The 25,439-nt window shown below is 51.9% G+C and overlaps 1 protein-coding gene across 1 annotated transcript in view; it reads right to left on the reverse strand.

Moving 5' to 3' along the window:
- The window catches only part of GLIS1 (GLIS family zinc finger 1), a 79,306-nt gene that overhangs the window by 45,084 nt on the left and 8,783 nt on the right, over window positions 1–25,439 (reverse strand). Inside the window, exon 3 of the mRNA XM_038752614.1 lies at window positions 23,677–24,787. Coding sequence (XP_038608542.1) covers window positions 23,677–24,787 — 1,111 coding nt within the window. The remainder of the gene's footprint in view (window positions 1–23,676; window positions 24,788–25,439) is intronic.

Genomic DNA, 25,439 nt, shown 5'->3' on the forward strand with positions numbered 1-25,439 from the left:
TTGGGGACCGCACCCATGAGAATGATGGTGGGGTCAGGGACATGGCCAGGGGGACCGTGCCCAGGAGTCCGTACCCCGGCCTGTTTCACCACCCAGTCTGGAGTCAGGGCAGGGAGTCCAAGCCTGTCTTTGCACTCACCCTTTGGACCCAGGCTGGGCTTCAGCATGTTTAGCAATGTAACACTCAGTGGAACCCAGACACCCCCGAACAACAGAGATTTCAGTTGGACAACTAAAGCCAAGCCAGACTTGAGCCGAAAATGACATCTTTCCCCACACTGCCCTGCCAAACCAAGGATAGCTGTTCTCCATGCCTGCCAACAACCACGTTCCGCAAAGAGACGAAGAAGCCACACCATCGTCACACGCAACTATCGGCCCACAGTTTTGAGGAAAGGCTGCCGAGGGTCTTGGGACCCTTCCCCCACTGTGTCCCTGGCCTGGCAGAAGCCACGGCTGCCCCAGTGCCTTCTGTCTTCTGTAGAAAGCCGGGAGACGAAAGTGCATGGCCTAGTGGCTACAGCCCGGGCCTGGGAGTCAGAAGGTCATGGGTTCTAATCCTGGCTCCGCTTTGTGTCTGCTGTGTGACTCTAGGCAAGTTCATTCATTCAATCACATTTATTGAGCTCTTACTATGTGCAGAGCACTGTATTAAGCACTTGGGAAGTACAAATCGGCAACATATACAGACAGTCCCTACCCAACAATGGGCTCACAGTCTAGAAAGTCACTTGACTTCTCTGGGCCTCAGTTACCTCATCTGTAAAATAGGGATTGAGAATGTGAACCCACGTGGGACAAGGGACTGTGTCCAACCTGATTTGCTTGTATCCAATCCAGTGCTTAGTATGGTGCCTGGCACATAGAAAGCGCTTAGCAAAGACCATAATAGTTGTTATTGTTATTATTATTATCATCATCATCATCATTATTCCTTCAGTGGGGCTTCCATATGTGCAACCAATCCGGATAATAATAATAATATTAATAATAATAATAGTATTTGTTAAGCACTTATTATTTGTCAAGCACTGTACTAAGCAGTGGGGTGGATACAAGCAAATTGGGTTGGATGTAGTCCCTATCCTATATGGGACTCACATTCTCAATCCCCATCTTACAGATGAGGTAACTGAGGCAGAGAAATGAAGTGGCTTGCCCAAGGTCACCCAACAGACGTGTGGTGGAGCTGGCATTGGAACCCCTGAGCTTCTAACTCCCAGGCTCGTGCTCTATCCACTATATCATACAGCTTCTCATGCACCAGGCTGTTTCTCACAGGATCCCCCCAGTGGCCCACCCCACCAGAGAACCCGAGGTGAGAATGGGAATGGCTGATCCCCATGTGATTGAGGAGCCTCTTAAAGAGAAATACTTTTCTACATCATTCCCAAGACGAGGGGAGATGCAATGGAAGAGGAGCTTGAGGGAATCCATCATCGAAGCAGAACATGTCCCACTCTAGGCACAGAGTAGATGGCAGAAACAAGACAGCCCAATAGGCAGGAGTCATAAAGTTATGGTGCTCACTCCATTTTGGTTCCTCACCTTGGACATGGAGGCCAGCAACAACTTGGACATGAGCTGCCCGTGGACAAGAGAGACATGTTTGACCCCAGTTCTGTGGTTCTCAAGGGCTGCGCCCCCCGGACCATGAGCCAAACGTCGCCCAGCAGCAAGACCCCACCTGCCTATGTGGCTGGGTGACTGTGGTGGGGAGAGGAGAGAGTGGACAGGGCAGTCAGACCGACAGTAGCCCCTCCGATACCCACCGTGACATTCCCCAGGCATGCTAAGACAAGGCAGCTTGAGGGAAAGAGAAGATTAATGTGTCGATGCCCCTGAAGGGAGGGTAATCCCTGTTTCTAGAAGAACCAGCTCCCGTAGATAATGCTAAGATCGAGCGCAAAGAACCATGGGTGGCTCCAGACTTATGAGGGTGTTGGAGGTGAAGCTACCTGGGAGTTGACCCGGGCCCTCGCCACAGCACCTACACGTGCAGTGGCAGAAAGGATTATTTTTACGTAGTGAGAGACTCCTCAGAATGGTCAGGCCAAGCATACGTATCGATCGAGCACATTCTAAGCGAGCACAGAGGCCAGAGAAGAAAGTGATCAACATATTCCATGCTCTGGGCAGTACTCAGGCAGATCGCAGGGGAGAAAATGTGAAACCTGCAAGTAGGACAGGCACTCCTGCCCTTGGAGTCTGCGCATCAGGTCTGGAGCTCTTGGCCTATGGGTCTTTCAGCAGAGAGGGGTGCTCTGTCGAGGGCCCAGGGTCTGCGGGTACCCAGATCATAAATTCAGTTCTGTTCCCATAACAGGGGTTGCTTGCTGGCCCATCCAAGTCACAAGTCACTCCCCATCCCCTCCGTTTCCTCAAGACAGAGGTTGGGTCCAGCCCAAGATCAGTTTGGCTACAGGCTCCTCACTCCTCAGCACAGATCTTCAACCACTCTCTGTCCCCAACCCTGGCAGAGACTGATCCTTCCCCTCCTTGTTGCCTCCCACCTCTCCCCCACCCCAAGCAGGGAATGACCTTCCCCTTTCCTCCCCTCAGAGCAGGGTGGGCTTGAGGAGCTGGTAGATGTGGATTTGGGCGGGGGGAGGGGGTCCCAGCATGGATTCTGTTATGGTGGGAGGGGGCTTCCAACCAAGGAGTCACTCATTAATCTCATCTTCCCCTCCCGTGTAGCCCCACCCCTCCAACGTCAGCAGTTTGGCCCCTCCCAAAAATTTAAATACTCACAGGTATATATATAGTTATCTTCTAGTTATTGCCCTATCTCCCTCCTACCACTCCTTTCCAAAATCCTTGAATGAGTCATCTACACGCACTGCCTCGAATTCCTCAATGCCAACTCTGTCCTCGACCCCCTCCAATCTGGCTTCTGTCCCCTACATTCCATGGAAACTGCCCTCTCAAAGGTCACCAATGATCTCTTGCTTGCCAAATCCAATGGATCCTACTCTATCCTAATCCTCCTCGACCTCTCAGCTGCCTTTGACACTGTGGACCACCCCCTTCTCCTCAACACGCTATCCAACCTTGGCTTCACAGACTCTGTCCACTCCTGGTTCTCCTCTTATCTCTCCGGCTGTTCATTCTCAGTCTCTTTTGTGGGCTCCTCCTCCCCCTCCCATCCCCTTACTGTAGGAGTTCCTCAAGGTCAGTTCTTGGTCCCCTTCTGTTCTCTATCTACACTCACTCCCTTGGTGAACTCATTTGCTCCCACGGCTTTAACTATCATCTCTACGCTGATGACACCCAAATCTACATCTCTGCCCCTGCTCTCTCTCCTTCCCTCCGGGCTCGTATCTCCTTCTGCCTTCAGGACATCTCCATCTGGATGTCTGCCCGCCATCTAAAACTCAACATGTCCAAGACTGAACTCCCTATCTTCCCTCCCAAACCCTGCCCTCTCCCTGACTTTCCCATCACTGTTGATGGCACTACCATCCTTCCCGTCTCACAAGCCCACAACCTTGGTGTCATCCTCGACTCCGCTCTCTTGTTCACCCCTCACATCCAATCCATTGCCAAAACCTGTCGGTCTCACCTCCGCAACATCGCCAAGATCCGCCCTTTCCTCTCCATCCAAACCACTACCCTGCTCGTTCAATCTTTCATCCTATCCCGACTGGATTACTGCATCAGCCTCATCTCCGATCTCCCATCCTCCTGTCTCTCCCCACTTCAATCCATACTTCATGCCGCTGCCTGGATCGTCTTTGTGCAGAAATGCTCTGGGCATGCTACTCCCCTCCTCAAAAATCTCCAGTGGCTACCAATCAACCTACACATCAAGCAAAAACTCCTCACCCTCAGCTTCAAGGCTGTCCATCACCTCACCCCTCCTACCTCACCTCCCTTCTCTCCTTCTACAGCGCAGCCTGCACCCTCCACTCCTCTGCCACTAATCTCCTCACTGTGCCTCGTTCTCACCTGTCCCGCCATCGACCCCCGGCCCACATCATCCCCCAGGCCTAGAATGACCTCCCTCTGCACATCCGCCAAGCTAGCTCTCTTCCGCCCTTCAAAGCCCTACTGAGAGCTCATCTCCTCCAGGAGGCCTTCCCAGACTGAGCCTCCTCTTTCCTCTCCCCTTTCTCCCCCTCCCCCCTGCCTTACCTCCTTCCTCTCCCCACAGCACCTATATATATGTATATATGTTTGTACGTATTTATTACTCTATTTATTTTACTTGTACATATTTATTCTATTTATCTTATTTTGTTAATATGTTTTGTTTTGTTGTCTGTCTCCTCCTTCTAGACTGTGAGCCCGCTGTTGTGTAGGGACCATCTCTATATGTTGCCAACTTGTACTTCCCAAGCGCTTAGTACAGTGCTTTGCACACAGTAAGCGCTCAATAAATACGATTGAATGAATGAATGAATATATATAGTCAGACATATACCTATATAGTGAGATAGATATATGATATATAAGTATATATAGTCTTCATATTTGAAGAAGACACCACTGACAGCGAAGTTCAACTACGACTCCATAGACGGCTGAGAAAGGTCATTGTGGGAACCCACATTTCCAGCCATGCTATGCACACAAAAAGCCCCTCTTGTTATGTGGTGTATGTGGTCCTGCTTAATGTGTGAAGTGCCTGGGGCTGTTTTCTTGTTTGCCTCCTGATCTCTCCTTCCTCTCATTCCTTAAAATGCCAGGATTTAACCCTGAGTTGCCCCCGTGACTTTTAGGTTGTGTGTTTGGCTTCCCTGGTGAAGGTTGCCACGTCATCCCTGTTTTCTTTAGACTGATCAGCTGGCTCACTGTATCATCCGTTTTACAGCCATGTTCCTGTTATCTTGAAGGTTGGGGTGGGGGGCATCTAAGGTGTAGTCATCTGCGGACTGCAGGTCTTGGATGACTCTTTCCTGGACTTCGGGTCATGCTCACAGTTTGTGGAGTTGGAAGAGTTTCCCTGGGGGCAGAGGATTGAAAGAGCTTCCCAGGGTGGCAAGGAAGAAGTGGGTCCTGCATGCCGGTCTCCCATTGTGTCCTTCAGCATGGCTGCCTAGAGCCAGTTGAGGAGGACCAGGACCAGGGAGCACCCCTGTTTCACTCCCTCAGTGGTGGAGAACGGCTCGGAGAGGGCACTCTCGGTTCTGACCCGACTAGCCAGGCCATCACGAAGCTGTCTCAGAATCTTGATCAACTTTTTAGGGCACCCAAATTTCTCTTCTTAGGGCCTATGAAAACAGTGTGGAGGTCCTGGGGTGATGGGGCTGTTCCCTGCACTTCTCCAGTATCTGACACCTAGCAAAAATTGTGCCTGCTGTGCCACCTTGTGGTCTGAAGTCACATCATGATTCGGGGTTGTGGGGGTGGGCGGTGGGCTTCGCTCAGGCAATCTTCAACAGCCAATCCAGGAGAACGTGTGTTTGCATCTTGCTGGACAAGGACAGTAATATGACACGGACATCTCCGGAACTGCCCCAGTCGTATCTTCACTTTCTTTTTCCAAGGTGGTGCTGACGAAGGCATCCTTAAGTGGCACTTTCTCAGTGAGTGGTTCATATGTTGAAGATGAGTGGGTTTAAGTGTATACACACACACACGTGCGCGCACACAAACACACACACATACACACAAGCGCACATATGGTAAGCCTTATGTACATATCTTTATGCTCTATTGCTTCCTTCTAGGAGTAATTTCTGTAGTGTCTGTCTCCCCTGCTAGAATGCAAGCTCCTTTAGGGCAGGGGTCATTTCTACTTAGTCTACTGTTGGCTCTCAAGCACTTAGTACCATTATTTATTTATATTAATTTCTGTCTCTCCCTATAGACTGTAACCTCATTGTGGGCAGGAAATGTGTCTGTTATATTGCTATATTGTACTCATCCAAGAACTTAGTACAGTGCTCTGCACCCAGTAAGCACTGATTAAATACGATTGATTTATATTGTAGCCTCCCAAGCACTTAGTACACTGCTCTGCATACAGTAAGCACTCGATAAATACAACTGACAAACTGAGTGACTGCTCCGCACACAGCAAGTACTCAGTAATTAATATCGACTTATTGATTGATTGAGTTCATGGATAAATAGCAGGATAGGCCTATGGTCTCAGCCCCTTGAGTCAGCGAGGGTCCGCAGTGTTGAGAAAGCACACCGTCATCCATTCCCAAGGCTTGATCTCCTACATTTTCACATCCGGCCCCAGACACTCCCACTCTGAACTTGGTCACCTGGATTCCAAAGGTCAGATTTCACCCCAGAAAGTTTTGGGGGCTTAGATAGAAATTTGGACTGAGGTGGAAATCCAGGATCTGGAAACAGGTACAAAGCTTGGCTCTGAAACAGAACAGAGCAAAGATCTCTCTAAGGAGGAGGAGTGGGGAGAGGAGGAGGATAAAAAGATGAGGAGGAGAAAGAGGGGAAGGAAAGGGGGAGGGGAAGGAGGAGGAGGAAGGGAAGGAGAAGAAGATGAGGAGGAGGAGGTAAAAGAGAAGGGGGAGGAGGAGATTCAGGTGGAAGAGGAGGAGATGAGAGATGAAGAAGAAGAGGAAGGAAGGTGCTGCTAACCAATGGGGCTCAAACCCACTGACTGAACACTGCTGCCTCCAAGCAGGCTGCTACAACCCTTGAAAGCCACAAACAATGACCGGACAGCTGCGACAATATTTCCTGGCTTATAGACTAACGTGGACCCCATCTTGTACTTTATTTTTTATTTCCATGCCATCATCTATCTTAGAGAACTCCAGAACCTGCTTGACAACAGATGCAAAGAAGAACACAAAGGGAACAACTCTGATATTCTAATTTGCATTAACTATGGCAAGGACTCTGAGAGAATTAGAGCAAAGAGTAAGCCATTTAAAGAACACGAAACATCCATCTTTTCCCAACCAGGAGAGAATGCTGGGAGCACTTGTGCACTGCCCACAGAGCCGCCCAGCCCACAGTTCTGGCCCAGCCCAGAGCTACCAAGCCGCTACCAAGCCCAGAGCTACCAAGCTCAAGGTCAGAGTCTCCAAGCACAGAGCCGTGAAAGCTCAAGCCCAGAGAGTTCCAGTTCGGGATACCCCATGGGTCTGCCTCACTGTTTGTCTCCCAGCTGCTACAAGACCATTTTGGAGAGGCACATCTGGGCCTCCAGGTGGAGAGGGGGCTCGAGGTGGCTTCACCATATGCTTCTCATTAGCTCTTTTCCCATCAGTGTGAAGAGCAACTGCAACATTCACAAAGGGCCGACAGAGATCCCTCTAGTGCTGAGCCCTGGGACACAGGAGTAACAGGCCTGCAGGGGGAAGGGAGGGAGGGAGGGAGGGAGGGGGAGAGAGAGAGAGAGAGAGAGAGAGAGAGAGAGAGAGAGTGTGTGTGTCTGCCCGCTCACCTTGCCCACCCAGATATGGGTCTGTGTGTTCAGGCTTGTGGGTGTGGGTGTGCGTGGGTGTCCTCTCATCATCTCTCTTCTGATTTTCCCTGGAGTGTAAAATTGCCTTTGTGCACAGTTTCGTAAATGGCACAGTTGAAGCCACAGTAGGTCTTTTTAAGTCATGGTGGGCAGATTCTTTAGCTCTTTGAGTTGTTTTTCACTGATGATTAAAATATTATCAAGCCAACCACAGAGATGGTTGTCTTTCTGTCTCTCTCTCACTTGCTCACTCTCCCTCTCTCTCTCACTCTTTCCTTCCTTCTTTATACTGAGGAGTTTCAGGGCTCTGTCTGATTTGCTTTAATGGCAAGTTACACGACCGCAAGAAGCTCTTAGCAAACCAGGATGTTTGCTGTTCAGTTTTAACAGGAACGTTCTGTCCCCCTGTCCCATTCAGCTCTGATAGACATTTCAGCCGGTCCCCTGGGGTACCCTCACAGTCCAGGAGGGGCCCAGACAGGTCCTGCAGAGCCCCCCCGGAGATTGGGGGGGAGGGAGCCAGTTGCTTCCAACCCGGACCCTTGCCAAAACGACACCATACTGTCTCAGTTTAGCAATCATGTCTAAAACACAACTCCTTTTCTTTTCCCCCACCCCTACTGCTCTCCCAAACTTTCCCATCTCAGTGCACACCACCACTGCCACCATCCTCCCCATTCCAGAATCCCTCCACAGAGGAATCATCCTCAACCGTCCTCTGTCATTCAACTCTCACACATCCAGTCCGTGGCCAAATCTCACCCGTTCCTCCCGTCTGACATCTCCTGGATCCTCCACTTTCCTGCTACTTAAACTTCTCCCCCAAGGCCCAGCTCTGATCTCGCCTCACCTTGGATAACTCAATAGCCTCCTTTACTGTTTCCCAGCCACCAGCCTTTTCACATTGCAGCATATTGTAGAGAAAATGATCCTGTAGCCTAAGGAAAATGATCCAAAATCAAGTTGAGGGAAAAAAGGAAGAGTAAGATTACTGAATTTTTTCATAGATCACTACTGTTCTTGGCATCATTAATGTAGGGCCCTCAGCATCACACACTGCACTTAAAGACTTGGGGGAAATACAGTCCAACTGGAAGACAAGATTCCTGCCCTTGGGGATGGGGGAAAATAAGTAAGCATAAAACATAAGAGATGAAATAGGGAAAGAAACAGAGAGAGAGAGAGAGAGAGAGAGAGAGAGAGGGAGGGAGAGGGGGAACAGAGTGCTCAGATTTGTGCATTCCATGCTGGTGGAGAGGCAGTAGGAGGTATGAGGCTGATGATGGGGTTTTTTCAAGAATATGTGCCAAGGTAAAACCATGCACTATCAATCAATCATTCAATCACTCATATTTATAATAGTAATAATAATTATGATATTTGTTAAGCACTTACTATGTGCCCAGCACTGTTCTAAGTGCTGGGGTAGATACAAGGTAATCAGGTTGTCCCATGTGGGGCTCACAGTCTTTATCCCCATTTTAATAATAATAATGATAATGATCGCATTTGTTAAGCACTTACTATGTGCAAAGCACCGCTCTAAGCGCTGGGGTAGATACAAGGTAATCAGGGTGTCCCACGTAGGGCTCACAGGCTTCATCCCCATTTTACAGATGAGGGAACTGAGGACCAGAGAAGTGAAGTGACTTGCCCAAAGTCACACAGCTGACAAATGGCGGAGCCGGGATTAGAACCCACGAACTCTGACTCCCGTGCCAGGGCTCTTTCCACTAAGCCACACTGTTTCTCCTTTATTGAGTGCTTACTGTGTGTAGAGCACTGTACTAAGCACTTGGGAGAGTGCAGTACACCAGAGTTGGTAGCCATGATCCATTCCCACAATGAGTTTTCACTCCCAACCAGGAATGAAATGGGAGTTTCATTCCCATTCCTCCTCCAGGAGGCCTTCCCAGACTGAGCCCCTTTCTTCCTCTCCCCCTTGTCCCCCTCTCCATCCCCCCATCTTACCTCCTTCCCTTCCCCACAGCACCTGTATATATGTATATATGTTTGTACATATTTTTTACTCTATTTTATTTGTACATATCTATTCTATTTATTTTATTTTGTTAGTATGTTTGGTTTTGTTCTCTGTCTCCCCCTTTTAGACTGTGAGCCCACTGTCGGGTAGGGACTGTCTCTATTTGTTGCCAATTTGTACTTCCCAAGCGCTTAGTACAGTGCTCTGCACATAGTAAGCGCTCAATGAATACGATTGATGATGATGATGATGATGAGTTTAAAGATATGGGATGATATGATTCCCTTAAGAGTTTAATGAGTCTAGAGGGGGAGAAGCTCACAGTCTCGAGGGGGAATAAGGAATAAAAGCAGTGGTATCAATCTATGGTATTTACTGAGAGTTTCCTGAATGCACAACACTGTACTAAGTACTTGGGAAAGTACAACACTGGTAGACAGTTCGCTGCCCACACAGGAGCTGCATCAAACTAATGCTGAATTAATTGGCTGAGGCTTACAAATATTGTTCAAACCTCAACACAGAATACATTACTATAATTTTTAGCAAGAGAAAGTAAATGCCCAGGGAGAGTGTGTTGTTTGACCTTCAAAAGGAGGCGGGCTAATGGGAGGAAATGAAGACAAGGAGATATGTAGACTAAGCAGTGAATTAATAGAAATGTCTTTAACAGTGAGGAAACCCCGCACTGAGGAATGGCTTTCTCAGGAAATAATCAAAGCTCCCTTATGTGGGCTTGTTGGACTTCAAACTTGGTCTTTTATGCCATCTTTATATCATTTCACCTTTCCTATCATGCCAAACACTTCTGCTGCCAAACACTTCCCCATTTGATTCTTAGACCATGAGACCCTAGCGGTCTAGAGGCCGTGTCTAACTCTCCCCTGGGTATATTTCTCCAGGGCTCACTTCCGTCGACTACTTCCACATCTACTCCACGTTGCTGCCGCCGTACCCAGATGGTCTTCCTGAAATGGCACACGGGCCATGTCCCTCCTCTCCTCAAACCCCTCCACAGCTCCCTGGATGTCTTCCGCAAACCACAGCAGGCTCTGAGGCTCTTCCCAGTAGACTCTGAGGGTCTCCACAGCAGGCACCGAGCCTCTTCACCACTAGCCCCTTCTCCCCTCTGCTATCTTCCCACACCCGCTATTCCCCAACCTGCTGGCTTCGTTCCTCCCAATCTAACCTTCTAGCCATCCCTCACCTCCAATCTTCACCGCTGGCTTTAAAAGCTTCAGTCTCAATCAATCAAGCAAGTAAGCAAGCGTATTTATTTAAGTGCTCAATATATGCTCCCGAAGAATGGGGTGAGGGACCATGTGTGGTTTCATTCATTAATTCATTCAGTGTATTTATTGAGTGCTTACTGTGTGCAGAGCACTGCGCTAAGCACTTGGGAAAGTACAAGACAACAATAAACAGTGACATTCCTTGCCCACAATGAGCTTAGGGTGGCCATTTCCCCCAGGGAGGGAGAGGTACCTCTGGATCCCAGGTCCCGACCCACCTGGGGACTGCATTCCACCTGCCCTGATTTATCAGCCCCTTCCTGATTAATCTCGCATCCTGACCCCATTGCACCGACACCACAGCGCCGACACTGTAGCCCTGACACCACAGTGCTGACACCACGTCCCCAACATCGCAGCCCTGACATAATTGCACCAACACTCCTGCACCAAACAGCAGTCCTGATACTGCAACACTGACACTGAAACGTTGACAGTGCAACCCTGACGCTGGCTGCAGCGACACCTAAGCCCTAATGCTGTAGCACCAACCCTGCAGCCCTGACACTGCTGCCCTGACCCCCCAGTGCCAACACTGCAGCACTGACACAACTGCATTTACATCGCAGTGCCAACACTGAAGCACCAACCCTGGAGCACCTACGCTGCAGCACTGCTATGGCACCTAAGCACTTGGTCACTTATTGCATATCGCACTTCCCATAGCTCTTATTTCCCAGCCTTCGTACTCTGCTGCATCCCCCAATCTGGCATTTTCTTCAGGGCCATCTCCCCGCTAGACCAGAAGCTCTTTGAGGGCAGGGATCGTGTCTACTTTATTAATCTCTTCCCAGCATTCAGTAGAGTACAGGTTGTGCACATATTAGGCCGTAAGCCCCCTGAGGGCAGGAACTGTATCTACTAACTCTATTATCCTTCAGCAATTGCTTAGAATAGCGTTCTGCAAACAGGAGCCTCTCAGTCAATACTAATGGTAGATTGATTGCCTGAAATCACTTCTAAAAATCCCACTTCCAAGAGGCCTTCCCAGGCTGAGCCCTTTATTTCCCCTATCTGCCCTGCCTTCCCCTCCCTCTGCGTCATTTATTTATTCATTCATTTGTATTTATTCATTAATTGTATTTATTGAGCACTTACTGTGAGCAGATCACTGTGCCAAGAGCTTGGGAAAGTACACTACAACAATAAACAAACACATTCCCTGCCTGCAATGAGCTTCCAGTCTAGAGGCGGGGAGACAGACATCAATACAAATAAACACATTACAGATGTGGACATAAGTACCGTGGGGCTGGGAGAGGGGAAGAACAAAGGGAGCAAGTCAGGGCAATGCAGAAGAGAGGCACTTGGCGCTGTATCCTTTGAACACTCTGATACTCACTCCAACCCATACCCCACATAGTCTTTTGCTCCAAGAGCATAGAGCATATTCTTATGTTCTACTATTTCCCCTAACCCTAATTTATTATAATGTCAGTCTCCCCTATAGACTAAGTTCCTTGTAGGCAGGAATCGTGTCTACCGAATCTCGTTGTGTTGTACTATCCCAAGCTCCTAGTACACTGCTCTAAACACAGTAAGCGTTCGATAACTACAGTTGATTGAATGATCCAACGCGGCATTGCTAATACGCAGGTGGGAAATTGTGCTTGATATCTAAAGAACCAATGCAGATAATAGTGTCATGGAGGTTGAAGAGGAGAGGGAGGAAGAGAAGGAGGTAGGGGAGGAGGAACAGATCAAGCCCCCAATGGTCAGGTTTTTCCCTTGTCTGAGGTGCTGGGTCGCGGTTGATCTGGAGCCTGCCGGGGCCCCTCCCAACCATTCCCCTCCCAAGACAGATCCGAGCCCACCCATCCATTTCCCTTAATTATAATGATGATGGTTTTGGTTAAGCACTTACTAGACACCAAGCACTGTTCTAAGCACTTTGGTAGATATAAGTTGATCAGGTTGGACACTGTCCCTGGCCCTCATGGGGCTCATAGTTTTAATCCCCATTTTACAGATGAGGTAACAGAGGCCCAGAGAAGTGAAGCTACTTGCCCAAAGTCACACAGCAGACACGTGGGGGAGACGGGATTAGAACCCACATCCTCTGACTGACTCCCAGGCCCGCACTCCTTCCACTAGGCCAAGCTGCTTCCTCTTCTGGGTCAAGGCTCGAGCCCACCCACCCATTCCCCTCCCACGACAGGCCTAGAGCCTGCCCACTTTCTCGTTCTCCTTGCTGGACAGACCAGGCGCCCACCCATCCAATCCCCTTCCGGAGCCTGCCTACCTGCCTGTTCCTTTTATAATAATAATAATAATAATAATAATAATAATAATGGCATTTATTAAGCGCTTACTATGTGCAAAGCACTGTTCTAAGCGCTGGGGGGATACAAGGTCATGGGGTTGTCCCACGTGGGGCTCACAGGCTTCATCCCCATTTTACAGATGAGGGAACTCAGGCCCAGAGAAGTGAAGTGACTTGCCCAAAGTCACACAGCTGATGAGTGGCGGAGCCGGGATTTGAACCCATCACCTCTGACTCCAAAGCCCGGGCTCTTTTCCACTGAGCCACGCTGCTTTTCCTTCCAGGACAGGCCCAGAGCCCACCCACCCATTCTCCTTGACCCCACGGGACAAGCTTCCTGCTCCCCTCCCGGGACAGGACCAGAAGCCCATCAGCCCGTTTCCCTTCCAGGACAACCCCAGAGCCTACCCACCCATGCACCCCCTCCACCTCCCCAGGCTGGGGTCAGAGCCCTCCCGCTCACCGGCCACCCCGAGCCACGACGGCCCGGTGGATCAGCACCCTCTCCACCCAGACCGACCGGAAGCCTGGGCGGCCAGGATACTGGGCGCGTATCGCCTTTATCAACCTGGCCCCGCTTTACGAGCCCCCGGCTATAATTTCATCACAGCCAGTCATCGGAAAGTCTGCCTAGCTCTGGAAGGATCTGTGTTTTAGTTAAAAGAAGGCTGTTACCGCTAATTGGGTCTCGAGCTGACATTGTAAATCAGACCAGAATATGGGCTCCTAATTACAACCATTTTTGAAACAAGCACTGTATGTTTTAACATTATTTTTGGCTAACAAGTTCCTTAAATCATTTCTGCGTTACCCAGTTCATAAATCTCTGCTCTCGCCATGACAGAAGAAGCGCTGGGGGACGCGAGCCCGGTTGCCCAAGGTAAACAGCTGCCCAGCCAGCTCCCCGCCAGCTCCCCATCGGGCGCCAGGTGCTCGTGCGACAGGGTACGTAAGGGTTGGCACTGGGACAGTCCCGGGCAGCTCAGGAGAGGGGAAGAGAGCTGCCATTAACCCTGCAGCGGTCACACAGAAAGCTTAGCCCCCAAGCCCAGTTCCAAGTCGGCGGCCTAGACCATGGAGGTACCGCATGGCGCTGCCAAGCGTGCTGTGACCTGCTCCAGCCTGCTCTGCTACGGCACGCTGTGCCCCAGAATGAGATGGCATGCAGTGCTACAGTTCACTATAGCATGGTGAGCTGCAGTACACTGTGGCACGGCACACCGTTCTAGGGCACTGCACAGCATAGTGCACCACGGTACCCCGTGTTGCAGCCCACCATTCTACAACATGGCATGGTGCACTACCTACAGTTCAGTATGCTATACACAGCTCTCCACGGCAAGGCATGGCGCAGTATGCTCTGTTACAGGGCACCATCGGGACCTCTCAGCCACGTTCTCCCACCTCATATCTGACAGACTATCACTCTCCCCCCTTTCAAAGACTTATTATAGGCACATTTCCTCCAGGAGGCTTTCCCTGACTATGCCCTCCTTTCTTCTTCTCCCACTCCCTTCTGCGTCGCCCTGACTTGCTCCCTTTATTCATCCCCGCTGCCAGCCCCACAGAACTTATATCCATTTCTGTAATTTATTTATTTAAATTAATGCCTGTCCCACCTCTAGACTGTAAGCTCATTGTGGACAGAGAATGTGTCTATTATATTGTACTCTCCCAAGTGCTGTGCACATGGTAAGGGCTCAATAAATATGTTGGACTAACTGACTGACTGATTACAACACATAGCCAAGGCATGGCATAGCCACAGCAGGCTGTGACAGGCTCTGGTACAGTGCGCTGTCAGGGGACTACAACACAGCCCACTATGGCAGATTATGGCACAGTCTGCTCTGGTACACTACAACATATTATTCATTCATTCAATCGTATTTATTGAGCGCTTACTGTGTGCAGAGCAGCTATGGCACCCCAGAGGATGGTACACTACACCATAGCAGGTTATGAGACAGAGTGCTATGATATACTAAGGGATAGGACACTACAGTACAGGGCACTATGGTACATTATGGGATGCACAGTATGCTATGGTACACTGTGGGATGGTACATTTTCAGTACAGTATGCTATGGCACACTATAGGATGGTATACTTTCAGTAATAACAAAAACAATAATAATAATTGTATTAGCAGCGTGGTTTAATGGACAGAGCACTGGCTTGGGAGTAAGAGGTCATGGGTTCTAATCCTGGCTCCGCTACTAATCAGCTGTGTGACTTTGGGCAAGCCGCTTAACTTCTCTGCGCCTCAGTTAACTCATCTGTAAAATGGGGATTAAGACTGTGAGCCCCGCATGAGACAACCTGATCTCCTCGTATCTACCCCAGTGCTTAGAACAGTGCTTGGCACATAGTAAGTGCTTAACAAATACCATCATTATTGTTATTATTTATTTGTTAAGCACTTACTATGTGCCAGGCACTGTACTAACTGCTAGGTCGGATACAAGCAAATCGGGTTGGACACAGTCCCTGTCCCAAGTGGGGCTCACAGTCTCAATCCCCATTTTACAGATGAGGTAACTGAGGGCCAGAGAAGTGAAATGAGATGCCCAAGGTCATACCACAGACAGGTAGCAGGGCCAAAATTAATACCTAAGACTTTCTGGCTCCCAGGCCCATGCTCTATCCACCGGACCATGCTGCTGTTATTGTAACAAATGGTACATCATAATAATAATAATAACAATAATTGTGGTACTTAAGTGATTACTACGTGCCAAGCACTGTACTAAGTGCTGGGGTCCCCAGTCCCCAAAACACTGCGGCTGGCCCGTAGTCCGGAAACACGCCAGGCCAGCATGGCCGAGACCTGCTCTGCGTCACCCTCGGGGCCTGGAGCTGGCATCACTGGGGGAGGGGCAGACCTCAGCTCAAAAGGGCACAGTGACAAGTAACGGGTGAGGCTGTGGAACCTCTGCCTCACCTCTGCACACCCACCAGAGCCACCAGTCAAAACCCCCAGTCAAAGCCTGAAGCAAAGTCCAGCAGGGAGCCTCCGCTTCAGGGAGGACTGGACTCTGCCTCAGAAAAGGGGTCATGGGGGTCTGCAGCAGAGGCCCCTCACTATCGCGCAGCCACTGGGACTGGGAAGACTTGTGGCCCCGCACAACCGTGTGTGCATGCACAAACACAACTGTATCACAGGCTGGGAATGCCCTGCTTACAAGACAAACTATTGGGCACCGGCTCCCTGAGACCATCCCTGGCGGGCGAGAGGCCACTAGGGGAATGGTAACGGGGGAGTGTTGGGGGGAAGGGGTAGGCAGGCCAGGGGCTTAGGCCACAGCATTTTGGCTGTTAGAAGATTATTTTCCATATTTCCAGCGAGGTGATCCACATCTACAACGGAATTCTCAGAGAACCGAATCTGGGCTCCTATTTGCTGAGCCCAGAAGTCAGGGTTTCTGCAGAGTCCTGTGTGGGTGCGGCTCGGGGTGAAAAGATGTCTTGGAGTAATAGGACCAAAGCCCGGGGATCTGTCTTCCCCTTTTAGACTGTGAGCCCACTGTTGGGTAGGGACTGTCTCTATATGTTGCCAATTTGTACTTCCTAAGCGCTTAGTACAGTGCTCTGCACATAGTAAGCGCTCAATAAATACGATTGATGATGATGATGATGATGCCAGCCAGCGGCCCACTTCTCTGGAAAGGCTGTCCCTGCCAGGTGGCGAAAGCTTTTTGATGGGCTGCAACTTTATCATTACCAATGAAAGAAAAATGAATCACAAGAATTCCAACTCAGTCACAGGTGGGAATCGCTGACAGATTTTGGAGGCTCTCAACTGGCAAAGGCGAAAGATTGATCGTTGGGCTGGATGGAACAAAGAGAGGTCGTGCAAACTTCATGGACCTGGATTAGGAGAACATGCCTTTTCCATTCCCCACTCATGAAGCCTCAGACACCATTTCAAGGAGAGACTGGGGCTGGCAACCCTGCCCCGTGGAGGTGCTTTGGGCACCGGAGCCTGGGGGAAGTGAGGATCTCCCCACTTTCAACAGCCAGACCCCAGGCTCACTCAGGCCCGGGTGGGGGCTCAATTGTGATATAGGGAAAGGAGGTCACCAGGCTGGTGGACCGAGCCAGTGGCTAGCCCTGCCTTCAGTGTCTGTCTTGGGACCTTCTTGTGCGTGTCATCCTTCTCCAGATGCCACAGCCATCCAAGAAGTTGCCGACATTGAGCCGGCCTCCCCTAGGAGCTTCTTGAGGCCTTGGGAGCTAGTCCTTCCAGCCCACAGCTAGGCCATAGCAGGGAGAAGCTGAAGCTCACCCCGTAGCTGGATCAGGGGTCCTGTCCATGGGCCACTCGCCACTCTTGTGCGCTGCCTGGGCATCTGAAGGGCCTCGGGTGTGTGCCGGGGGGGTCCACCTTTGGGCTAAGTTGGGGGAGGGAGATGGGGGACCTCAACCAGAGGAGGAGGAGAAGGAGGAGGAACTGCCACTCGTTTTGTCCAGACCCAAGGACCCTTCTAGTCATCCCTCTTCACTGTCCCCGGACACCCACTCCCTCCCTACTACCATCTCCCTACTTACACACTCGCCACCACCGCAAGGGTGCTTCGATGCATTTATTTCCAGGCTCAACAAGGTCAACTCTTCCTTCTTCAATCTGGGATCGATACTGCTCCCTTCTCCCCCATTAGAATGCAAGCTCCTATGGGATAGGGACTGCACTGCTTTTGCACTCTCCCGAGTGCTTATTACAGTTCTCTATCCACAGCCAGCTGCAGCTCCCAGTCGAGTGCTCTGCACACAAGCAGGCTCCCAGAACAATGGTCATCATGCTGTGGGTAGCCAGGACAGTGCCCTGCCAATAACAGGGGGCTCAGTACGGCACTCTGCACTCAGGAGTTGCCCAGAACGATGCTCTGCACAGATAGACACTCAACAAATATTCCTTACTGTTGATTTTAAAGCACTCAATCCCTTTGCCCCCTTGCATCCCATCTCACTGACTTCCTATCACAACCCAGCCGGCTCACTTTGCTCCTCTAATGCCGACCTACTCAGTGTACTTCGTTCTCATCTTCTTATCTATCTCGCTGTCGACCCCTGCTACACATCCTCCCCCGGGTCTAGAACTCCTTCCCTCTACATATCTGACAATCACTCTCCCCATTTCAAAGACTTATTAAAGCACATCTCCTCCAAGAGCCCATCCCTGACTAGCCCCTTATTTCCTCTTCTCCCTCTCCCTTCTGCATCACTGTTGCACTTGGATTTGTATGCTTTATTCACTACACTCTCAGCCCCGCAGCACCAATCTACATTTCCATAACTTATTTGTATTTCTGTCTCCCTCTCTAGACTGTAAGCTCCTTGTGGGCAGGGAACATGGTTACCTACTCTGTTATATTGCTCTCTCTCAATCACTTAATCCAGTGCTCTGCACACAGGGCCTTCAATAAATACAATTAATTGACTGATTGACTGGTTGCCATGGCTACTGTCCTGGCTGGACCAAGGCTGGAGTTGGCCTTTTGAAGGGTGTCACCGCTGGTTCTGCCTGGGAGGGAACTCACATTCCCTTGGGGGTTCCGGGCAGGCCAGGCTCAGTGGGAAGGCGGAAGGGGCGGCCACCACCCCATGGCCCTTCCCACCTTGCCCTGCCCCCCCACCTCCTTCCGGCTCCCCAGTGCGATGTGGGGGTGCAGGGGGGAGGGGGAAGGGAGGGAGGGCAGGGCAGAGTGGCGCTTTTAACTGGAGCCCTGAACTTAAGCCCACAGGCCTCAGTGGGAAACTTAATAAGGATGTCTGTCACTGGCAGGGTTTAGAAGCAATATTTGGCTTTATTGCTGTATAATGTGACCAGAAACCACAGCCCCACCTGGTGATCCCAGTTATTTATTTTCTGAAGCTAATTGGTTTTAAGAAGGAGACCTGGCAACCCCTCTTCCAGACCCCCATTACCCCTGATGACTAGAGTTACTGAGGTCGGGCGATAGCCCTGCTCCCCAACTTCCCTAGTGGACAACAGAGTCACTGGGGTCAGGTGCAGTCCCCAGGCCCCCTACCCTCCTGCACTGCCCCGCACTTCCCCCACCTCGGTGGATGGCCAGAGTCCCTGGGGTCAGGCAGTAATGCCCCCCCCGCAAACACACATGCACACATTAGATGACCAGAGTCACTGGGGTCAGGAGTCAATCCCCATTCCGCCCCCCCATCACTACATGTCCAGCGTCACTGGGGTCAGTCAGTAGCTCCCCTCATTAACTGTCCAGAGTCATTAGGGTTGGGCAGCAGCCAGGGGCCCAATCAAGAGCTACAAGCCCATTCTAATTTAATTCTGCTCTTTGGAGCCTGATGCTTGTATTTTTCCTATTCCCCAGGAAAATCAGATATAAAACCGAATCAGGTCCCGTGAGCTCCTAATAGAGCCCGGCCTATCCTGTCCCTATATCCCCCATTCATGCATTCATTCATTCCATCGTATTTATTGAGCGCTTACTGTGTGCACAGCACTGTACTAAGCGCTTGGAAAGTACAATTCGGCAACATATAGAGACTGTCCCTATGCAACAACGGGCTCACAGTCTAGAAGAAGGAGACAGACAACAAAACAAAACAAGTAGACGGATGTCAATACCATCACAGTAAATAGAATTATAGATATATACACTTCATTAATAAAATAAATAGAGTAATAAATATGTACAAATATACACAAGTGGTGTGGGAGGGGAAGGGGGTACCACCCAGGGGATTCTAGGATTTGACTGCGGCTTCCTGCCCCCTTCCTTCCACCTAGACCATAAGTCAAATGTGGGCAGGGATTTTCTCTATTGCTGAATTGTACTTTCCAAGCGCTTAGTACAGTGCTCTGCACACAGTAAGCATTCAATACGATTGAATGAATTGAATGAATGAATGGCTCCCCTGACCCAGCTGAACCTGTCCTCAGCCACTGCCCCAACCCCCAAAGGCCTGCCCCTGCTTGTGGGCACTAGGATCGATGTAAAACGGGGCTGGGGCAGCCAGGAAGTTAGAGGGGCTGGGGGAGCAACAAAATGGTCTCCAGCCTAGCATCCATTGGAAAAGTCCCATGTGTCTTCCTGCCTTAAATTGAAGCCTCAAAGAGGACTCCACCTCTGCACAATCTCCCTCACCCAAAGACACAGCCCACACCAGCCACAGACAACCACACATAATTTCCCTAACCCAGAGAGACAGCCCACACCGGCCACAAATGTCCACACAGTCTCTCTCACCCAGAGACACAGCCCATACCTGACACAGATGTCCACACTCTCATCCACAGAGCACAAGGCCCCAACCCGATCTGCACTCGGGGCCGGCTGGAGGTGCAAGGATGGGTTTACACTGTTCTTGGATCGGTCCCAGAGGGGTGAGGGGTAAGGCCAGGTGACGCCCACACATTTCTCTCCACCCCTTCATGCTGGACTGCCAATTCCAGGCAGGGGAGAGGAAAGGAGGGGAGGGGAGATTGTAAGCTCCTTGAGACCAAGGATCAGGTCTATCAACTCTACTGACTCTACTGTATTGTAATAAATAATAAATTAATAACGATGACATTTGTTAAGCGCTTACTATGTACCAAGCACTGTTGTAAACGCAGGGGGGGATACAAGGTGATCAGGTTGTCCCACGTGGGGCTCACAGTCATAATCCCCACTTTACAGATGAGGTAACTGAGGCCCAGAGTCACACAGCTGACAAGTGGCAGATCCGGGATTAGAATCCACGACCTCTGACTCCCAAGCCCGTGCTCTTTCTACTGAGCCACGCTGCTTCTGTACTCTCCTGAGTGCTCTACACACAGTAAGTGCTCAGTAAATACCACTGATTGATCGGCTGATTGAGAGTGTGGGTGAAGAGAAGAGGGGAGGGGCAGGGAGAGGAGGAATGGCCATTTCACAGGTGACACCCACACCATCATCATCACCAGCCAATGAGGCCTGAACCCCTCCAGGCCACCCGGTGGCACCGACCTCCATGGACTGGAAGGCGACTGCTATCGGGACTCATTGTCCCCACTGGGCCATGACCATGTCCACTGGGTCTCTCTCCCACCAGGCCAGTCAAGCCACCCCTGCAGACCCTTCAGGAGGGGGGAGGGGACATGACAGCCCCCCAAGTGCACTCTGTCCTGTTTCCATTAAATTGGAAAGCCCATTCTCTGCCCCCCAGCCCCTGGCATCTTGGCAGCTCCCCCAAAACGTGTTCCCCAGGTCCCTCTCCAGACTCTCTCCAAGTTCTTGGGTTGAGGGGCCCCTTGGTTGGAGGTGATGGTACAACTGATTCCTTCTTGGGCAGAACTGGGCCATTAATCTCCCCATCCCCTTTTCCGGCCAAGACCCCCAACAAGGACACCCACACACACAAGGATCTCCAAAAGGCCCAACACCCGGGCCAGAGAAGAAGCATGTTTATGCTCATACATACATGAATGCCCAGGGCAAGGCAGAAACCTATTCATGCTCACACATGTGTGCACACAAATGCCCACACACATGCCAATTGTTGGAGTGTGTGACTCCAGCAGCAATGTACAGAGGGGACACAGACACTGCTTCCCTCCAGTGGAACAACAGCTCCTCACCCACTTTGGCCCCACCCGAGGAATAGGGACACAGGGCATGGAGGTATGATCCTGGTCGTCCAGTTTCATCCTGGGGGCAGTGTGGTCTAATGGGTGCAGCCCAGCCCTGGAAGTCAGAAGACCCAATGCTAGTGCTAGCATTTCCACTGGCCTGCTGTGTGACCTGGGGTAAATCACATCATTTCTCTGGGCCTCAGTTTCCTCATCTGTAAAATCAATCGATCAGTGAATGACATTTATTTGAGCCCTTTCTGTGTGCTGAGTATTGTACTAAGTGCTTGGGAGAGTATAATACAACAGAATTGGTAGACTGGTTCCCTGCCCACAAGGAGCATACAGTCTAGACGGGGGGACAGACCTTGAAATAAATTTCAGATATGGACGTAAGTGCAGTGTGGCTGAGAGTGGGGTGAATAAACGGTCAAGGAAACTTTTCTCCTTCTTTTAAGAAATGAAAAAATTAATCTTGATCATTTCTGCTGTCTCAGACAAGCAGAATTCCAACAGTCTAGGACATCCCATCAAGGAGAACACAAAATTAATCTTCAAAAGCTAAAGTCTTAAAGGCCTGGAATCATTATTCCAGTGGGCTATAACGGGGATTACAGAACAGACGAACCCAAATTCAATAACACTAAAATAACAGAAGGGAAGTCTGAAACGGCACAGGATATTGCTGAGAGATTAGGCCGATGCCTTGGGAATACTTGCAGAGCCAATGGAAGAAGAAGAGAGCTGCACCCGAGCCGGACCGGAGGGGACCAGAGCTTGCAGCCAGCGGCCCATGGGGTGGCAGTGAGACCAACAGAGCTCCATGCTAGGGCAGAAAGACAGGCAGGCAGACAGCAAAGTGGACAGAGAACCAGCGTCCACCCTTCCTCCAAGCCGGAGCCAGCTGGCGCCCATGTCCATCTTGACCAGAGTGGGAGGCTGCCATTGGGAACAAGGTGGAAAGACCAGGCTTCCTGGCAACCACTGGAGCAGAGTGGTGTGAATGGACAGTTGACCATTCAGTCGAACTGTCTTTTATCTGCCTCCTGTTTTCCAGTAGGTCCTATGGACCTCCAAACTCCTTGGTCAAGTAGTGCCTGGAGCAGCAGGGCAGCGGAGCCAGTCAGGAGATGTGAATAACTTCTGGGGGAGGGGTGACCATGATGTTCGGCATGGCAGGGGAGGCGAAGGGAGAGGGAGAAAGAGGCTGTCCTGCAGCTCACCTTCCCTGAACGACTGTTGGCATGAGCTGTTGGTGTGAGCTGGTCACTGTGCTGAGGGAAACACTGGCTGTGGGGAGAGACCAGGTGACGGGGGAGATGGGAAGATCGGGAGAGAGAGAAGGAGTTGAAGAGACAGACTGGAGCAGACTGGGGTGGCTTGGGATAGACTGAGACAGACACTGGAATGGGCTGGGGTAGACTGGGACAGACTGGGATGGACTGGGGCAGACTGGGACAGACTGGGATGGACTGGGGCAAACAGAGGGACTGGGACTGATTAGAACAGGCTGGGACAGACTGGGATAGAAAGTCTATCCACACAGCAAGCAGTTGGGAGTCAGGAAAAAATCCCTACAACTAAAATTCCAGGCAACGCCAGCGATGGGAGACAGTTGCCTGCTCCAGGACTCCCAGGGCCTGAGGGCATGGCCGTACACCATCAATGACCCAAGCTGTACCCGCTGCTCCAGGGCACAAGCTAGGCCTCACCTTACCAGGCTGTGGGTTCCTGGCCGGGCTCCATGGCAGCTCTGATTCTAGCTATTTCCAAGAGGATCATGGCTAATCCCCTTCTCCCAGCTCCCCGAGCCAGCCGGGGCTTGGCCCAAACTGCCCCAGAACATTCAAGTAGATGGAGGGAAGGAAGTGAAGAGGGAAAGCCGCCCTGGGTACCTGGCTTAATAAAATACATACCATGTCCGCGACACTCCCAGGCTGTCCCCAGTATCGCTTGTGGCTTTGACCATTCCCCCGCACTGGTGGCCATCCAGGCCAGACCGTGTCCCCCAGGGGCCCAGACTGCTGGAAGCCGACAGCGGTCACCCTTCCGACAGCCCCCATGGTCCCAGGGAGTGGTATGCGTGGAGTGGGGCGGAGGGGAGGACCTGAGGTCCAAGGACAGACACAGACCCAGACACGGACACATACACAGACACAGAGGCATCTGGAGTCCTACCATGCACTTGTTGGGCTTCTCGCCGGAGTGCACGCGCATGTGGATGAGCAGCTTGTAGCGGGCATTGAAGGGCTTGTGGCGGCGCACACAGCCAGCCCAGAAGCAGGTGAAGTCCTCACCCTTGCGCTGGTCGACATGAGTCTTCTCGATGTGCCTCACGAGCTCGTCCTGCCGCGGGTAAGCGGCACCGCAGTCCACCCAGTGGCAGGCCTGGCCGGCCCCAGGGTCCAGCGGGAGAACCGGGAGCTGGGGCGAGCTGGGGAGCGGATGGTAGGGGGGAGGGGGCGGGCCCCGAGGTGGGCGGAGGGGTTCGAGGCCGGCCGAGCAGTCGTCGTCTGGCTCCCGCTTGAGGGACCCCACCTTCCGGCTGCCGGGTGAGGCTTCCCGGTGGCCTGCAGCTCCATTGGGCAGGTAGCCGAGGCCGGAGTGGTCCTGGATCGGCTGCGGCCGCCCCTGCTGCCCCACCTGCAGAGGCGGTGGCTCATGGTCCCCACGTTCACAGCTGGAAGGGTTGGGGGCGAGGCACGCTGGAGGGGGCGGCAGACTGCAGGGAGGAACCAGGAGGGGGCGGGGGAGCTTGGGGGCCCCGTGGTGACAGTGTGGGTGGGGGTGATGAGCATTGACCTCTCCAGGATGGGGGCCGCCCGAGGAGCCCGTCCACAGGCCGTTCACACAGGAGACCAGAGATGCCCGTGAAGCCCGGACGGCGGCAAAGATGGTGGTGCCCCCCAAGGAGGAGGAGGAGGAGGATGGCGAGGACGGTGGCAGGATCGAGAGGCTGCGCTTCTTCAGGAGACAGGCCGGAGGGTGGGGCCCGGGCTGGGTGCCGTCCCCAGGGACTAGGGCCCCCAGGGAGACCGCATGCTCATGTGGCGGCAGGTAAGACGACGAGGAGTCCGTGACACTGCCACCTAGGAGGTCCAGGTCGGGGGGTGGGCCGGAGGTGGGGGCCCCAACCCCTGAGGTCTCCCTGATCCTCCTCTGAGCAAGGAACTCAGGTGGCCCCTGGTACTGGAAATCACTTGGGCTCTCCTGCTTGATATGCCGAGCTGGCTGGGGCCCGTCTAGGTCTGGAATGATGGGGACTCCTGGATCCAGGCACCCGCAGGATCTGCAACACAGTTCAGAAGCCCTGGTTTACCCACAGCCAGGCCGAGCAACTGCCCCAGACAAGATGGGGAGGAGTGACCAGAGCCACAGTGGTGGGGAATCACCCAGAGCCTTGATGGGTAGATTATGCCCACAGCCGAGATGGGGAAGAGTGCCACACTAGGGAGGAGTGACTGGAGCCACTATGGAGAGGAGTAACCAGAGTTATGATGGGGTTCAGTGCCTGTTGCCATTACAGGGAGGAGTCCCCAAAGTCATGTCAGGGAAGTGTGCCTGGAGCCATGATGGGGAAGAGTGCCCTGAGCCACGATGGGGAGGTGTGCCCGAAGCCATGGGCAGCAGGAGCCAGTGGGTGCAGGCATCACCAGGGAGCTAAGGCCCAGACATTCCCTGGAGATACTGCTGGAAGGCAGAGAGGCCTTCCTTCCAACCAACCATTAATTCATCCAGCCCCAGCACTGGCCCCAGCCCCAACCCCCAAGAGAAAGACCTTGATGTCTGCCCAGGAAGGGGGTGCAGGGGAGAGCAGAGGAGCTGAATGCAGGGTGCCCGGCTGGTTCAGTTGGGACTATTCAGCCAGCAGGGAGCCTCCCCAGATCAAAGGGAGCCCTGCTTGGGACCACTCCATCAGCCCCCTCTCCCCCTCATCCCCC

The sequence above is a fragment of the Tachyglossus aculeatus genome, chromosome 10 (assembly GCF_015852505.1).
Source record: "Tachyglossus aculeatus isolate mTacAcu1 chromosome 10, mTacAcu1.pri, whole genome shotgun sequence".
Taxonomy (NCBI): domain Eukaryota; kingdom Metazoa; phylum Chordata; class Mammalia; order Monotremata; family Tachyglossidae; genus Tachyglossus; species Tachyglossus aculeatus.